The 16,921-nt window shown below is 41.6% G+C and overlaps 1 protein-coding gene across 6 annotated transcripts in view; it reads left to right on the top strand.

Annotated features, from left to right (window-relative positions):
* Positions 1–16,921, top strand: part of cep192 (centrosomal protein 192) — a 222,195-nt gene that overhangs the window by 23,378 nt on the left and 181,896 nt on the right. For all 6 annotated transcript variants that reach the window (XM_063059701.1, XM_063059694.1, XM_063059687.1 and 3 more), the window contains 4 exons: positions 1,030–1,196; positions 9,497–9,552; positions 13,590–13,737; positions 15,218–15,348. In XM_063059701.1, coding sequence (XP_062915771.1) covers positions 1,030–1,196; positions 9,497–9,552; positions 13,590–13,737; positions 15,218–15,348 — 502 coding nt within the window. The remainder of the gene's footprint in view (positions 1–1,029; positions 1,197–9,496; positions 9,553–13,589; positions 13,738–15,217; positions 15,349–16,921) is intronic.

Here is a 16,921-nt window from a genome sequence, read left to right as displayed (position 1 = left end):
TGCACTTTTTATACTCCTCAAGCACCTGATTTACCCCCTGTTTCCTATATATTTCATACAACTCCCTCATCTTCTTTATCAGAGTTGCAATATCCCTTGAGAACCAAGGTTCCTTATTTCTATTCAATTTGCCTTTAATCCTGACAGGAACATACAAACTCTGCACTCTCAAAATTTCCCCTTTGAAGGCTTCCCACCAACCAATGACATCTTTGCCAGAGAACAACCTGTCCCAATCCACGCTTTTTAGATCCTTTTTAGAGCTGGTGTTCGGCAGGCTACTTTTATACTATTCCATTTAGCACGATTGACCAATCATGTAAGGTCTCAATCCCCAAAAATAGTTCTTGACTTTATATAAGAAGCTGAGGTTGCTTTGAACATCTCGAGGGATCCTTGGGGTCGGCAGGTTCACTGATAAATTGTATTTCACTGTTTGGTTTCAGCTAGCGCTGTATCATTACATGATCTGTTTTCTGTAGAACTGCACAGAAAGTTGAGGGGGTTAAATTGCATGAGGTCATTCTGCGCTGTGAGTCAAGGGGATTGGGCATCCTGATTGCTAATCTGTGCATCCCCAAAAATGTCTGTTTGGTTGGTAAGGTTGGATGAGATTGCTGAGTTTCAGGCATGTTGTGATGAGTGCTCACCACCTGCAGAGCTATGGTTCTTCCTGTGTTCCACTGCCTCATCCTTTTTTTTTTGGATGTGCCTGCTCTACTAACAGTTGATCAGGTTTCGTGCCTCAAGATAGGGTGCTGCTTACTGCCGCCCACCCCCAAGAATCTTGAACGCCCCCCTCCCTCCCCCCATGACGACTCCTAACGTCCCCTTAAGACATGTAACCGCCCCCGTTGGGAATCACTGGTATAAAACATTATTGAGTTGATGATGGTCTATAACTTGTTCTTGCAATATAAATCTTGAAATTTTAAAAATATTGTGACGACTGCTCAAAAGCAGGAGATCTGCTGAAGTTTGGAAATGTTGCGATATCACTGCATTTTCTGTCATTAATTTTTTATACAGGGAAAATGTGGATGATTTCATTGATGCACATCGTATCTCTGATGTGAAGAAGCATACAAATGAACTTGATTCTTCTGCATCAGAAGTGAATGGACAGTATGGATTGTCAAGGCAGTTAAACTACAGTCGTGATGTTAAATCCAGGATATCTCTTGAAAATCTAGATGGTATGTTTGAGAGTCCCTGTGTGCACACTATTTTCAAACGTGGCTTGCAACAAACGCAAGTGTCATAAAGGAAACTTCGCATATATCTGAAAGATTCAACAAAGTTAACAAATCAATGAAGGCATTGTAACCAAAATTAATTTTGAACAGCAAGGGGAAGTTTAGTTGGAAAAAAAAATTCTATTTTATTCAAATACAAAATTGCAAATGAACATTTAAGTTATATATTTTTTTAATTTTGCATAGGTCCATGCTGTTGAGGAAGTCAGATTTTTAGCAAACTGATTTTTTCTTTGTTGCACCAACTTAGCCAAATTTTAGCTTCCTGTGTGGGAACAATTCCACAATTCTAGTTAAGTGATTTGACCTGGGATACTATTTTTCTGTACAGAATCATTTGTTGCAGAAAATATTTTAACTATGTTGTAGGACTTAATTTGACATGGTTTCCTTCCTCATTTGAATGATATTCTTGGTATGTCAATTGTTGTTTTTCAATGCTGCTGATGGCAAATAATTAGTTACATCAGAGGTAATGATGAGATACCAGATATTGAAAATCTGATTATAGTAAGCTTCTCAATGTTCAGTCGTTGATTGAAGTCTTCATCCTGTATTTACACTTGCATTTGATTCCAGTTGCTGCCCCCCATTAGCGCACTTAGTGCTTCCTACTTAAGATCATCTGACTTAGCTGACTTGAAGTCCAGTTTGAAACTTTAATGTCTACAAAGCTTGGTATGCGTCTTCAAGTGCAATTACTGCTGAGCTACTAAATTGTTTTAAAATCCAAAGTAGCGAAGTTATCACTCTACAGTGATAGTGGTGTCTCTTCATTTAACCTTTCAACATTTGGACAGTGAAGGTGCATACATTAGGTTGCTCTTCATTGACTGCAGCTCCACATTCAACACTGTCATCCCCTCAAAACTAATCAATAAGCTCGAAGTCCTGGGCCTCAATACCTTCTTGTGCATCCTGATCCTCAATTTCCTCACTTGCAGATCCCAGCCAGTTCCGATTGGCAACAACATCTCCACCATCACTATTGGCACAGGTGCACTACAAGGCTGTGTGCTTAGCCCTCTGCTCTACTTGGTTTATACTGTAGCCCCCCTGGCCACCCTCAGGGTCGCTCAGCTCGCTGTCATCTAGGGAAACAGCCTCGGCCCCGCCAAACTGGGTAATTCGTTTGTGTGGATGCTGTGTGAGGTACCCCGCCCCGCCCAAATAACAGACAATACACCAGATGCAATTAAATGATATACAGTTTATAGATATTACTGGAACTATATAATTAAAAGAGAATAAAATATAAAAGGAAAATAAAAGGCGCCACACTTATCAAAGTTCAATCTCTTCGTGCACAAAAAAAAACCGTTGGAGCTCAAGGACCACCTTCACACTGCGACACCTCGGACCACCTCAACCGGCCGCCTGGGACCAACAACGGTGGTCGACCAGACGCTCCACACGAATCCGTCTCCGTCTCCGTCTCCTTGCCGAATGTCCCGCTTGGGATCCGACCCAGTTAGCGGACTCACAGCACCTCGTCCATCCTCTGTCTCGCTCTCCCGCCTTCTGCTCCCAAAACCCCCTCGCAAACAGTATCTTCAAATACACCAAAACCATAACAACTATCCCAATTGGTTAATAACGTATTTCTTATCACCCTCTAAACCACAACAAGCTGCTAGCGCAAACTTTCTCAGTGTTTAAGACAACAAAGCCGCATTCCCCAGATTAACATAACAAAGACGCCAGTTTAATTAGCCTCCGCAGTAACATAAAAATCGAAACCCCCTTACAATACTTATGACTGTGAGACCAAGCACAGCTTCAGTGCCATATTTAAGTTTGCTGTCACTGCCTGAACAAAAGATGGTGACAAATCAGTATATAGGTGGGATACTGAAACTCTGGCTAAGTACAGCTCAAATGCCATATTCGACAACACTGCTTTTGGCCGAATCAAAGATGACAGTGAATCGGCATCTAGGAGAGGGACTGAAAATCAGGCTGAACTTTGACCAAGGAATAGATTATTCTCTTCTGGAGGAGGAAACAGGAGGTCCATGAGCTAGTCCTCATCAGGGAATCAAGGGAGGAGAAGGTTAGCAACTTTAAATTCCTCAGTGTTATTTCAGAGGACCTGTTTTGGTCCCAGCACATGTGTAATTATGAAGGAAGCAAGGCAGCACCTTTACTTCCTTAGAAGTTTGCAAAGATTCGGCATGACATCCAAAACTTCGACAAATTTCTGCAGATGTGTGGTAGAGAGTATATTGACTGGTTGCATCATAGCCTGGTATGGAAACACCAATGCCTTTGAACAGAAAAGCCTACAAAAGGTTGTGGATAAAACCCATTCCATCACAAGTAAAACACTCCCCACCATTGAGCACATCTGCAAGAAGCACTATCGCAGGAAAGCAACATCCATCATCAAGGACCCCAACCATCTAGGCCATGCTCCCTTCTCGTTGCTGCCATCAGGAAGGAGATTTCAGAGCCTCAGGTGCAGGTTCAGGAACAGTTATTACCCCTTGACCATCAGACTCTTGAACCAGAGAGGATAATTAATTCGCCCAACACTGAATTGATTTCTGTAATCTATGGACTCACCTTCAAGGAATCGACAACTTGTGTTCTCAATATTTATTATTACTATTCTGGTCTTTATTTTTTATTTGCACAATTTGTTGTCTTTTGCACTCTGGTTGTTAGCCCACAAGAAAATAAATCTCAGGGTAGTATATAATGACATATATGTGCTTTCATAATTAATATACTTTGAAAAATATCTACTAATAGAAGTAATAATAGGAAATGAAGAGGATTGGTTCACATGACCTTGTCCAGTGTGACTTCTGTCCTTGACTAAAATGGTTGGTTCAGTAATCCACCACATCACCAGGTGTTTATAGCATTGTGTAGCAATAGCATTTAAAGACAATGTTCAGCTACTACCTAAAGATAGACTGAACAAAAAATAAATACAGGACTTGGACTGCAATCATATTCTGTGAGTAAATTGAAATATCTGCTATTTCAATATTCTTGCTGGCAGGTTTGTTAGAGCTGTTGGGGAGGGTTGGCAGAGGGTAGGAACCGGAGTGAAGGGACTCGGGATAGGACAGATGGTAAAAAAGCAAAGATAACGTGCAGACTGTCAGGAAGGGCAGGCAGATGGTCGGACATAATTGCAGAAAGCAGGGTGAGTATCAGTGCATTGGGGATACAGAAACAACAAGGGTGCTGAAAAGAGAATTTAGAGAGCTAGGTAGAAAGCTGAGAAGCAGGACCTCCTGGGTAGTAATTTCTGGGATTGCTGCCTGTGCCATGTGCCTGTGAGGGTAGGAACAGGACGATTGGGCAAACTAATGTGTGCCTGAGAAACTGGTGCAGGGGGCAGGGCTTCAGATTCTTGGATCATTGGGAACTTTTCTGGGGGAAGGTATGACCTGTTCAAAAGTGGTGGGTGGCACTTGAATACAAGGGGAACCAATATTCTCGCAGCAGGTTTCTTAGAGTTGTTGTGGAGGGTTTAAACTAATTTGGCAGGGGGGTGGGAACCGTAGTGAAGAGACTCCAGATAGGACGGATGGTAAGCAAAGATGGCGTGCAGTCAGACTGTCAGGAATGGCAGGCAGATGACGGGATATAATTGCAGCCAGCAGGGTGAGTGTCAGTGCATGAGGGATGCAGAATCAAAAAGGATAGCAAATACGGTACTCTGTGATATATCTCAATGCATGGAGTACATGAAATAAAGGTGGCTGATATTGTTGCACTATTACAGATTGTCCAGTATGATGTTGTGGTCATTACTGAATCATGGCTGAAGAATGGTTGTAGTTAGGAACTGAATGTCCGAGGTTATATGTTGTATCGGAGGGATTGGAAGGTAGGCAGAGAGGGTGGCATTGCTCTCTGCTGGTAAAGAATGACATCAAATCAGAAGAAAGATGTGACATAGGATCAGAAGATGTTGAATCCTTGTGGGCTGAGTCAAGAAACGTCAAAGGTAAAATGACAGTTATCTACAGGCCTCCCAACAGTAGCTAGGATGTGCACCACAGATTACAATAGGAAATAGAAAAGGCATGTCAAAAGGACAATGTTATGATAGTCATGGGAGATTTTAACATGCAGGTCAATTTGGAAAGTTAGTTTGGAAATGGAACTCGAGAGTGAGTTTTTTGAATGCCTACAAAATGGTTTTTTAGAGCAGTTTGTCATTGAGCCTACTAGAGGATTAACTATACTGGATTGAGTGTTCTGTAATGAATCGGAAGTAATAAGGGATCTTAACTTAAAAGAACCCTTAGGAGACAGTGATCACAATATGACTGAGTTTAACTTGAAATTTGGTATGGAGAAAGTAAAGTCTGACGTATCAGTATTTCAGTAGAGTAAAGGAAATTACATCGGTAGGAGAGAGGAGTTGGCTGAAGTAAATTGGAAGGAGATGCTGGCAGGGATGTCAACAGAGCAGCAATAGCATGAGTTCCTGGGGAAAAAACGGGGAAGATGCAGGATAGTTGTATTCCAAAAACAAAGAAATACTCAATGGCAAAATAGTAAAACCATGGCTGACAAGGGAAGTCAAAGCTAATGTAAAAGCAAAAGAAAGGGCATACAACAAAGCACAAATTAGTGGGAAGACAAAGAATTGGAAAGCTTTAAAACCCTACAGAGAGCAACTAGAAGACTTGTTAGGAGGGAAAAGATGAAATATGAAAGCAAGCTAGCAAACAATATCAATGTGGATAGTAAAAACGTAAACGCGAGGAATTCTGCAGATGCTGGAAATTCAAGCAACACACATCAAAGTTGCTGGTGAACGCAGCAGGCCAGGCAGCATCTCTAGGAAGAGGTACAGTCGACGTTTTGGGCCGAGACCCTTCATCAGGACTAACTGGAGGAAGAGCTAGCAAGAGATTTGGGAGGGGGAGGGGGAGATCCAAAATGATAGGAGAAGACAGGAGGGGGAGGGATGGAGCCAAGAGCTGGACAGGTGATTGGCAAAAGGGATATGAGAGGATCATGGAACAAGAGGCCCAGGGAGAAGGGGGGGGGGAACCCAGAGGATGGGCAAGGGATATATTCAGAGGGACAGAGGGAGAAAAAGGAGAGAGGGAGAGAGAAAGAATGTGTGTATATAAATAAATAACGGATGGGGTACGAGAGGGAGGTGGGGCATTAGCGGAAGTTAGAGAAGTCAATGTTCATGCCATCAAGTTGGAGGCTACCCAGATGGAATATAAGGTGTTATTCCTCCAACCTGAGTGTGGCCTCATCTTTACAGTAGAGGAGGCTGTGGATAGACATATCAGAATGGGAATAGGATGTGGAATTAAAATGCATGGCCACTGGGAGATCCTGCTTTCTCTGGCGGACAGAGTGTAGGTGTTCAGCAAAACGATCTCCCAGTCTGTTATCCTTGTAAGCGGAACAAGTGCTACACATGCCCTTACACTTCCTCCCTTACCACCATTCAGGGCCCCAGACAGTCCTTCCAGGTGAGGCGACACTTCACCTGTGAGTCGGCTGGGGTGATATACTGCATTCGGTGCTCCCGATGTGGCCTTTTATATATTGGTGAGACCCGACGCAGACTGGGAGATGGTTTTGCTGAACACCTACGCTCTGTCCACCAGAGAAAGCAGGATCTCCCAGTGGCCACGCATTTTAATTCCACATCCCATTCCCATTCTGATATGTCTATCCGCGGCCTCCTCTACTGTAAAGATGAAGCCACACTCAGGTTGGAGGAACAACACCTTGTATTCCATCTGGGTAGCCTCCAACCTGATGGCATGAACATGGACTTTTCTAGCTTCTGCTAATGCTCCACCTCCCCCTCGTACCCCATCCGTTATTTATTTATATACACACATTCATTCTTCCTCTCTCTCTCCTTTTTCTCCCTCTGTCCCTCTGACTATACCCCTTGCCCATCCTCTGGGTTCCCCCCCCTTCCCCTTTTCCTTCTTCCCGGACCTCCTGTCACATGATCCTCTCATATCCCTTTTGCCAATCACCTGTCCAGCTCTTGGCTCCATCCCTCCCCCTCCTGTCTTCTCCTATCATTTTGGATCTCCCGCTACCCCTTCCACTTTAAAACCTCTTACTAGCTCTTCCTTCAGTTAGTCCTGACGAAGGGTCTCGGCCCGCAACGTCGACTGTACCTCTTCCTAGAGATGCTGCCTGGCCTGCTGCGTTCACCAGCAACTTTGATGTGTGTTGCTCAAAGTGGATAGTAAAAGCTTTTCCAAGTATATTATAAACAAATAAGTAAAAGAGTTGTGAGCGGATATAAGATCGCTGGAAAGTGAGGCTGGAGAAATAATAACCGAGGACAAGGAAATGGCTGATGAACTAAATGAGTATTTTGCATCAGTCTTCACTGAGGAAGATACGAGCAGTGTGCCAGATATTGAAGAGTGTGAGGGAAGAGAAGTGAGTGCAGTTGCTATTACAGGGAGATGGTGCTCAAACAGCTGAAAGACCTAAGGGTACCTATGTCACCAGGGCCAGATGAATTGCACACTGCGGTTCTAAAAGAGATAGCAGTCGAGATTGTGGAGGCATTAGTTAATGATCTTTCAAAAAATTATTGGACTCTAGCATGGTGCCAAAGGACTAGAAAAATGCAAATGTTAATCCACTCTTTAAGAAAGGAGGAAGACTGCAGAAAGGAAATTATAGACCAGTTAGCCTGACCTCAGTGGTTGGGAAGCTGTTAGTCAATTGTTAAGGATGAGGTGATTGAGTACTTGGTGACATAGGACAAGATAGTGCAAAGTCAGCATGTTTCCTTCAGGGAAAATCATGCCTGACGAATCTGTTGGAATTCTTTGAGGAGATTACAGGTAGGTTAGATAAGAAGATGCAGTGGATGTTGTATATTTGAACTTTCAGAAGGCCTTTGACAAGGTGCCACACATGAGGCTGCTTACCAAGTTAAGAGCCATGGTATTACAGGAAAGTTTCAAACATGGTTAGAGCATGGGCTGATTGAAGGGAGGCAATGAGTGGGAATAAAAGGATCCTTTTGTGGTTGGCTGCCAGTGACTAGTGGTGTTCCACAGGGTTCAGTGTTGGGACTGCTTTTTATGCTGTGTATTAATGATTTAGATGATGGAATAGATGGCTTTGTTGCTAAGCTTGCAGACGCTATGAAGATGGGTGGAGAGGCAGGTGGTGTTGAGGAAACAGGTAGGATGCAGAAGGACTTAGATTAAGGGAATGGGCAAGAGAGTGGCAAATTAAATACAATGTTGGAAAATACATGGTCATGCACTTTGGTAGAAGAAGTGAATATGTAGACTATTTTCTAAACAGAGAAAATCCAAAAATCTGACTTGGGAGTCCTTGTGCAGAACACTCTAAACGTTAACTTGCATGTGAGTCAGTGGTGAGGAAGGCAAATGCAATGTGAGCATTCATTTCAAGAGGTCTAGAATATAAGAGCAAGGATGTGATGCCGAGGCTTTATAAGGCATTGGTGAGGTCTGACCTTGAGTATTGTGAACAGTTTTGGGCCCCGCATCTTAGAAAAGATGTGCTGGCATTGGAGCAGGTCTGGAGGAGGTTCACAAGGATGATTCCAGGAATGAAAGGTGATCATATGAGGAACGTTTGATAGCTCTTGTTCTGTACTCGGTGGAATTTAAAAGGATGGGGGGTGATGGGATTGAAACCTTTTGAATGTTGAAAGACCAAGACGAAGTAGATGTGGAAAGGATGTTTCCTGTAGTGGCTGAGTCTAGGACAAGAGGGCACAGCCTCAGGATAGAGGGATGTCCATTTAAAACAGAGATGTGGAAAAATTTCTTTAGCCAGAGGGTGGTGAATTTGTGGAATTTATTACCGCAGGCACCTGTGGAGGTCAGGTCGGTGGGAGCTTGATGGGTTCTTGATTGGACACGGATCAAAGGTTATGGGAGAAGGCTGGGGAGTGGGGCTGAGGAGAGGAGTAAAGGGTCAGCCATGAATAAATGGTGGAGCAGACTTGTATGGGCCAAATAGCCTAATTCTGCTCCTATGTCTTATTAAAGTCTGTCACGAGCCTTGCTGGTACCCATTCTCAGCTCGGTAGACTGGAGCATTGTGTGGTTAAGTACCTTGCACAAGGACACACACGCTGCCCCGGCCGAAGCTCGAACCCACGACCTTCAGATTGCGAGTCCAACGTCCTAACCACTTGGCCACGCACCACACTCCTTTGTCATATGGTCTTGGTATATTCATAAAGATGATATTTACTAAAAATGAGCTGCTTGTTTTTGCAGATATTTCTTCTGGGTCAAGTACTTTGACTGACCATACCAGCAATAAGAGAAACGAGGTAATTGCAGAGAATGTCTTTTTTTTGTGTTTTTTTTTAGAAAATGAATCATAGTCTATTTTAAATTCAACTCCTGTTATTTTAAAATAAATGAAATACTGAGCAAATCAGGCTACATCTGTGCAGAGAGAGAGAAACAATTAATCTTTCAGGTCACTGTCCTTTCATCTACTGAGTAAAGTTTTAAAAACAGGTTTTCGATTGCAAGGCAAGGGGTAGGCGAAAGGAGAGATCTAAGGGAAAATCTGTGACAGGGCAGATAACAAGAGAGGCTCAATGCCAACTGGTAGTTCCAGCTGAGAGAGCGGTGGCAGCTTGCTTTTTGCAGCTGACCTGTTCAGATGAGGTATAAATGTAAACTAATGAAAACCAAAGAAATAAAACTAGCAGTTCTGGGACTATTGGATGCAAACCACAACACATACTGACAGTCAGAAACAAAATCTGATGAAAATTTTCAACAGACCTGGAGAGAGTATTACAGAGTTCATATTAGTACTTGATGACTTCATTCAGAATCAGCCACTTGTGAAGTGTACTGTGAGGGCTGTGTACTTGAAATTGTTAGATTCAGTGTTAGGTCAGATTGCTGTTCAGCTTAGAATCGTAATAGAACAGAGAACAGTACAGCACAAGAACAGGCCATTTGGCCTGCGGTGTTGTGCTGAACCAGCTATAAAGCATGTCAAAAAGTATTTGCCTCTACTACCATAGCAGGTAACACATTCCAGGTATCCACAACTCAGTTTTTTTAAAAAAAAAGCTTACCCCTCACATCCCCCTTGAACCTACTCCTTCTCACCTTCAATGTATGCCTTCTGGTATGAGACATTTCAAACCTGGGAAACAGATACTCCCTGTCTGCTCTGTCTGTGCCTCTCAGTCTTAAACCTCTGTCAGATCTCCCCTCAGCCTCTGGTGCTCCAGAGAAAACAACCCGAGTTTATCCACCCTCTCAAGACAGCACATGCTCTCTAAACCAGGCAGCATCCTGGTAAACCTCTTCTGTACCTCCTCCAGAGCCTCAAAATCCTTCCAAAAGTGAGGTAACCAGAACTGTATGAAATACTCCTAACAAGTTTTTTATGAATTTGCAACGTGATCTTTTGACTTTTGAAAATGTCTCGACGAATAAAAGCAAGCATTCCGTAAGCTGCCTTAACCACCTTATCAACCTGTGTAGCCACTTCTAAGGAGCTATGAGCTGGGATCCCAAGATCTCTCTGCTCAGCAACACCATTAAGGGTTTTTGCCCTTAACAGTGTACTGTCTCCTTGCATTTGCCTTGCCATAGTGCAGCGCCTCACATTTATCTGGGTTAAGCTGCATCTGCCATTTCTCTGCCCAACCGATCTACAATGCCTATTAAAAGTATTCAGCCCCTTGGAAGTTTTCATGTTTTATTGTTTTACAACATTGAATCACAGTGGATTTAATCAACAAATATTACTAAACACAAAAATAATTGATTGCATAAATACTCCCTTCAAGTCAGTATTTAGTAGATGCACCTTTGGCAAATACAGCCTTAGTCTGTGTGGATAGGTCAGCTTTGCACACCTGGACACTGCAATGTTTCCCCAATTCTTCTTTACAAAACTGCTCAAGCTCTGTCAGAATGCATGGGGATCGTGAGTGAACAGCCCTTTCCAAGTCCACCCACAAATTCTCAATTGGATTGAGGTCTGGACTCTGACTTGGCCACTCCAGGACATTAACTTAGTTGTTTTTAAGCCATTCTTTATAGCTTTGGCTTTATGCTTGGGGTCATTGTCTTGCTGGAAAACAAGTCTCCCAAGTCGCAGTTCTCTTGCAGACTGCATCAGGTTTTCCTCCAGGATTTCCCTGTGTTTTGTTGCATTCTTTTTACCCTCTACCTTCACAAGCCTTCCAGGGCCTACTGCAGTGAAGCATCCCACAGCATGATGCAGCCACCACCATTTTTCACAGTAGGGATAGTGTGTTTCTAATGATGTGCGGTGTTTGGCTTGCACCAAACATAACGTTTAGTCTGATGGCCAAAAAGCTCAATTTTGGTTTCATCAGACCATAGAACCTTCTTTCAACTGACTTTAGAGTCTCCCACATGCCTTCTAGCAAACTCTAACTGAGATGTGGCTTTCTCTTTGCCACTTTTCCATAAAATTGCGACTGGTGAAGACCCGGGCAACAGTTGTATGCGCAGTCTCCCATCTCGGCTACTGAAGCTTGTAACTCTTCCAGAGTTGTCATAGGTCTCTTAGTGGCCTCCCTCACTAGACCCTCTAGTCACTCAGTTTTTGAAGACAGCTTGCTCAAGGCAGATTTACAGCTTTACATATTCTTTCCATTTCTTGATGATTGACTTAACTGTACTCCAAGCGATATTCAGTGACTTGGAAATTTTCTTGTATCCATCTTCTGACTGTGCTTCCCAATAACCTTTACGCAGAGTTTGGAGTGTTCCTTTTGTCGTCATGTTGTAGTTTTTGCCAGGATACGAATTCATAAGCAGTTGAACCTTCCAGATACAGGTGTATTTTTACTACATCGATTGAAACATCATGAGTGCACACAGGTCTCCAGAAACAGTCTCCATTTAACTAATTATGTGACTTCTAAAACCAGTTAACTACACCAGTGATGACTTGGTGTGTCATACTTATGCAATCAATTATTTTGTGTTTTATATTTGCAATTAATTCAGATCACTTTGTAGGGATCTGTTTTTACTTTGACACCAAAGAGTTCTTTTTCTGTTGATCAGTGTCAAAAAAAGGCAAATTAAAGCCATGATTTAATGTTGTAAAACAAAAAAACATGAAAACTTCCAAGGGGGTGAATACTTTTTACTGGCACTGTATATGCACTTCAAACTGGCTAACCCATCATACCTGTTATTTCAATTGTGTCTTTCAGTACTTACCCTAACATCAACCCTTTGGTCCGATCCTTCCCTCGCTAACCTATGGCTCTGGTTCCCAGCCCCCTGCAAAACTAGTTTAAACTCTACAAAGTAGTATCAACAGACCTCCTGACCAGGATATGATAAGTTGGAAAATGAGATGCTTTTCCTGTAGCTTTGATATGTGTCTTTTTGATTGTTCACTTCTGTATTACAGATAATTCAGCGCATGGTCACTGTTTAATTATTTTAGCATTAAAATAATAACACCTATGACATACATTTAGCATTGAAAGTAGTTGCACTAGCTGCTTATTTGGAGAATGGAATGTTCAGAGATTGTCTAGACATATTATATTTATCCTTCAGTTGTTTCAAGTTGCCATTTCAGTTTTTTGGCAATTTGATTTGCAGTCAGTTTGACCCACAAGTGAAATTTAAATGACATGCTATTCGAGTCTTGGGTATTTGGCCTACAAAATACTTCAACTATAACAAAAATTGTTTATGCAAAGTTGTGAAGAAAGTAAATGATTTATTGGAGCTTGCAGTGTTACATGAAAAGTTGAGAGATATGTTCCTAACAGGGATAGGAGGAAACACATTGTAGTTGTGATCAGATGCATACTAATTCCTGCAGCATGGTTGCGAAGCAGTTTTTGCAATCACTTTGCACTGCCAGTAATCACTTTATAGTGCCAGCGATCACTGATCGGGGTTCGATTCCTGCTGCTGTCTAAGGAACTTGTACAAGTTTCCTCCAAGTGCACCAGTTTGTGCTATCGCATTCCAAAGACATAAGTATTAAGGTTAGTAAGTTGTAGACACACTCTGTTGGCATAGAAGTGTGGCAATGCTTGTGGGCTGCCCCGGCACAATCCTCACTGATTTGAATTGATGCATATGACTCATTTCACTGTGTTTTTCGAAGTACATGTGACGAATAAAACTTACTTAACTTTTCCTTTTAAGCACAATACTTTTGTGTATTGTGTAAAAATAAAAGTGAAATTTCTGTTGTATTAGTAAATCTAGTATCAGATAGTGCAGCATTACCAGACTGGTGGGATTTTCAAAGTCCCGGCAGTACTGGGTTGTTGGTTTAAATTTGCTTTAATTTTGAATATGTAGTATTTGTTTTTAAACCCACCAGATTTCTACCATGAGGGACTCTGAAAATTATCCTGCTTCAAGAGGAGCAGAGGAGGAACTTGGCCCAAGGCGACATAGTGATAGCCTTGCTAGTTTGTTAGAGGATGAAAAGCTGTTGTCACTGGCAAGTTTGGAAGAACAGTCTACAGGTATAGTGCATAAAGATGTTACAGTTGCCTCACAGTAACAGTACTGCAACTGAGCTGTAATATGTGAAATATGCATCATAAATTTTAAAAATGAGGGTTGTTCATTGTGGGTTTGGTAAACTTCATTGCAACACAAATTTAAATGTTTCATAGTTCAGGAAAAAAAAAATCCAATTTTTATAGACTTTTTCATTTACAGTAAATCTGGTAATCTAGCATACTTGAGTCTTGAAGGTGCCAGATGAGCAGATTTTCCAGATGATTGGATTTTACGGGTATTATTACCCCAACACAGTTTTAGTTTGTGTTGTTTCTAAATTTTGCACAGTAGTTTAATAAACATTACAGTGAGTGGTGAGTTTAAAGGGAATGCAGGAAACAGAACCCAGTGCCAGATGCCAGACCACTGGCATTCTGAACAATCAAATACTAGATTATTGGAGTTTTACTGCTTTCTTTCCCTGTTGCCTTTTTTCTGCTTCTGTTAGTGCTATTTGTTTTAGTCTGTTATTTTGTATTTTTAACAAATTTTGGTTCATTCCTTCTGGATTAATAACTCAAAATGTAAAGCTGTTACCTTCACCTTCCTTACACTTTTGCCTTTTGTAAATACAATGGATTCTGGTTAATTGTGTCATTGGTTAATCAGGTCAACCACTTACTTGGGTCAGTTTTTAAAGAACAAAAGCTAATTGGAAATATAACTGGGTTTCCCTTAATTTATTTGGGGCACTCTGCTGCTCAGTTGGGGCAGGAGACTATTGCTGATCAGATCCTAACTAGTGTCAGTGGCATGCACTTGTGTAGCCGTTAGATGCTACATCGTGCTTAGACCAAGCAATTTTTAAGCAGCATCAGTTACATGTGTTTGAATTCAAAAAGCAGTAATTTTTGTCAGTGATAGTTAGTGAGGTATGAGCAGTAAGGCTATTCGGAAATGTTTTACTCACTGTGGTTTCAAGCATTCAGGCTTGGAGATGCAAAAAAAAATAATGCCGGGAGTGAAAATGAAATGATTTCACTACTTCAAGTTGGGAACGACAGAGAATTTGAAAGTATTGACAATCATCTTGAATGTTGCAATGAAAATGAAGATCTGGATGATGCAATCATCAAAAGCATCGGATGAAGTCAGTCCTTTATCTGCGCTAGGTGTCTGTGCTGATTTTGTTTCTTACGTACACTAGACAAATTCTTCTGTCAATTATTACAAACTAACAGTTTTGTAGTACTGTAGAACTGTTGAAAGTGTCCTAATTTGTTACTGTATTTTATTTAAATATGTAATTTGTTATTCAGTTAAATGGTAGTTTGTCCTTTAATACCTTCCTAACTATTTCCATGAAGCTTTGCCTAATTAGGTCAGCCACTTAATTGCACTAAAATGTACTGGTCCCGGTGTGTCCCAATTAACCAGAATCTACCAGAATTCAGTTGTCTTAATTGATTGTGATTGATCTCACAATTATTATTCCAACAGATGATGAACTTGATGCAGATACATTACAAGATGATAGACTGGAAGCTTATTTCAAGAAGTTTGTATCACCAGGAATGCAGAGGGGTCACACTGAAGGACAAGAGCTTCCTGAAGCCCATTCTGCAGTTCAGGTAATCAGTATTTCAACAAGGGGTCACTAGGGAAAGCTCTGTCGTCAAATATGTACACCACACATCGGTGCCAAATGTTTCATCAAATATAACGGCAAATAAAATTTAATTTGCTGTTAATGTACTCTGAAGTAATGGAACAGCTGCCTTATTCTGCATATCGTCATGAGCATTTGTCCCAAAAGGAGTTTTTTTTTTCTGATTTGTTTCATTTTACTACTTTCTCTCCTTAGCTTAAAGTTTGAGTGATTATGGGCCTAAAATTTCTCCGGTTACATTATGTACACACTCCCAGTGGTTTCTATCCTGATTTCGCTAATGAGAACATTTTCCTTGGAATTCATTTGTTTTAAAAAAAAAAGTTGCAGAAGTTAATAGTTATTGCTCATTTTTATTCTAATTACTGATTTTGAAATTGCTGGACTTAAATTAGGAGTTGACTTAATCATGTCTATGTTAAAGTTGAATCTGAATAAAACTTGGGAGACCAGCTTCTTATAGTTACATCAGTTTATTTCCGACAAGTGGGCCCACTCTCTCTGGTTACAGCTATATATTTATACATAGTAAGCCCCATACATTACTGTTGCAAGATGTCATTAGAACTGGTATGCCCACCAAGTCTATTGGTGTGAAACTTAGTTACAGATAAGAGAGTCTGCTAGGTCAAGGCTTAATTACAGATGGATGTGCTGTGCAGTCCTTATCAGTTATTCCCTTTGCTAGGCCCTGACTTAATTACAGATAGATGTTCATACCTATCCTTATCGGTGAGTCCTCCTTCCCCTACTCAAACAAGGGTACAATGTACAATGTTATCAAACTCTCGATGTCTCTGCAAACCAAGGGAGAACTAGTATAAGCCAGTTTTAGCTAACTGCTGAAGACAGAGTTTACTTCAGTTCCAAAATTCCTATTCAGTCCCAATTATTCTTTTAGCCAGAGGTTACATTGGTTCAAAATGATTTTTTTATGTCCCCAGTTCCTCATCTAATAGAAATACCTTTACAGAGTTTTGCAGCACAGGGACAGTCCCCACAGCCAAACTCGTTCATGCTGAACAAGGTGCATATCTAAAGCTAGTCCCATTTTCTTGTATTTGGCCTAAATCCTCCACATCTGTACTATCCATGTACCTGCCTGTCTCCTTTACGAGTCTGTGGTGGCCAGTGCTATCATGTTTGCTGTTGTGTGCTGGGGCAGCAGGCTGAGGATAGCAGACACCAACAGAATCAACAAATTCATTCGTAAGGCCAGTGATGTTGTGGGGATGGAACTGGACGCTCTCACGGTGGTGTCTGAAAAGAGGATGCTGTCAAAGTTGCATGCCATCTTGGTCAATGTCTCCCATCCACTACATAATGTACTGGGTGGGCACAGGAGTATATTCAGCCAGAGACTCATTCCTCCGAGATGCAGCACAGAGCGTCATAGGAAGTCATTCCCGCCTGTGGCCATCAAACTTTACAACTCCTCCCTTGGAGGGTCAGACACCCCGAGCCGATAGGCTGGTCCTGGACTTATTTCATAGTTTACTGGCATAATTTACATATTACTATTTAACTATTTATTA

Source organism: Mobula hypostoma, chromosome 1 (genome assembly GCF_963921235.1).
Source record: "Mobula hypostoma chromosome 1, sMobHyp1.1, whole genome shotgun sequence".
NCBI lineage: Eukaryota > Metazoa > Chordata > Chondrichthyes > Myliobatiformes > Myliobatidae > Mobula > Mobula hypostoma.
This window is presented reverse-complemented; position numbering and strand designations above follow the sequence as displayed.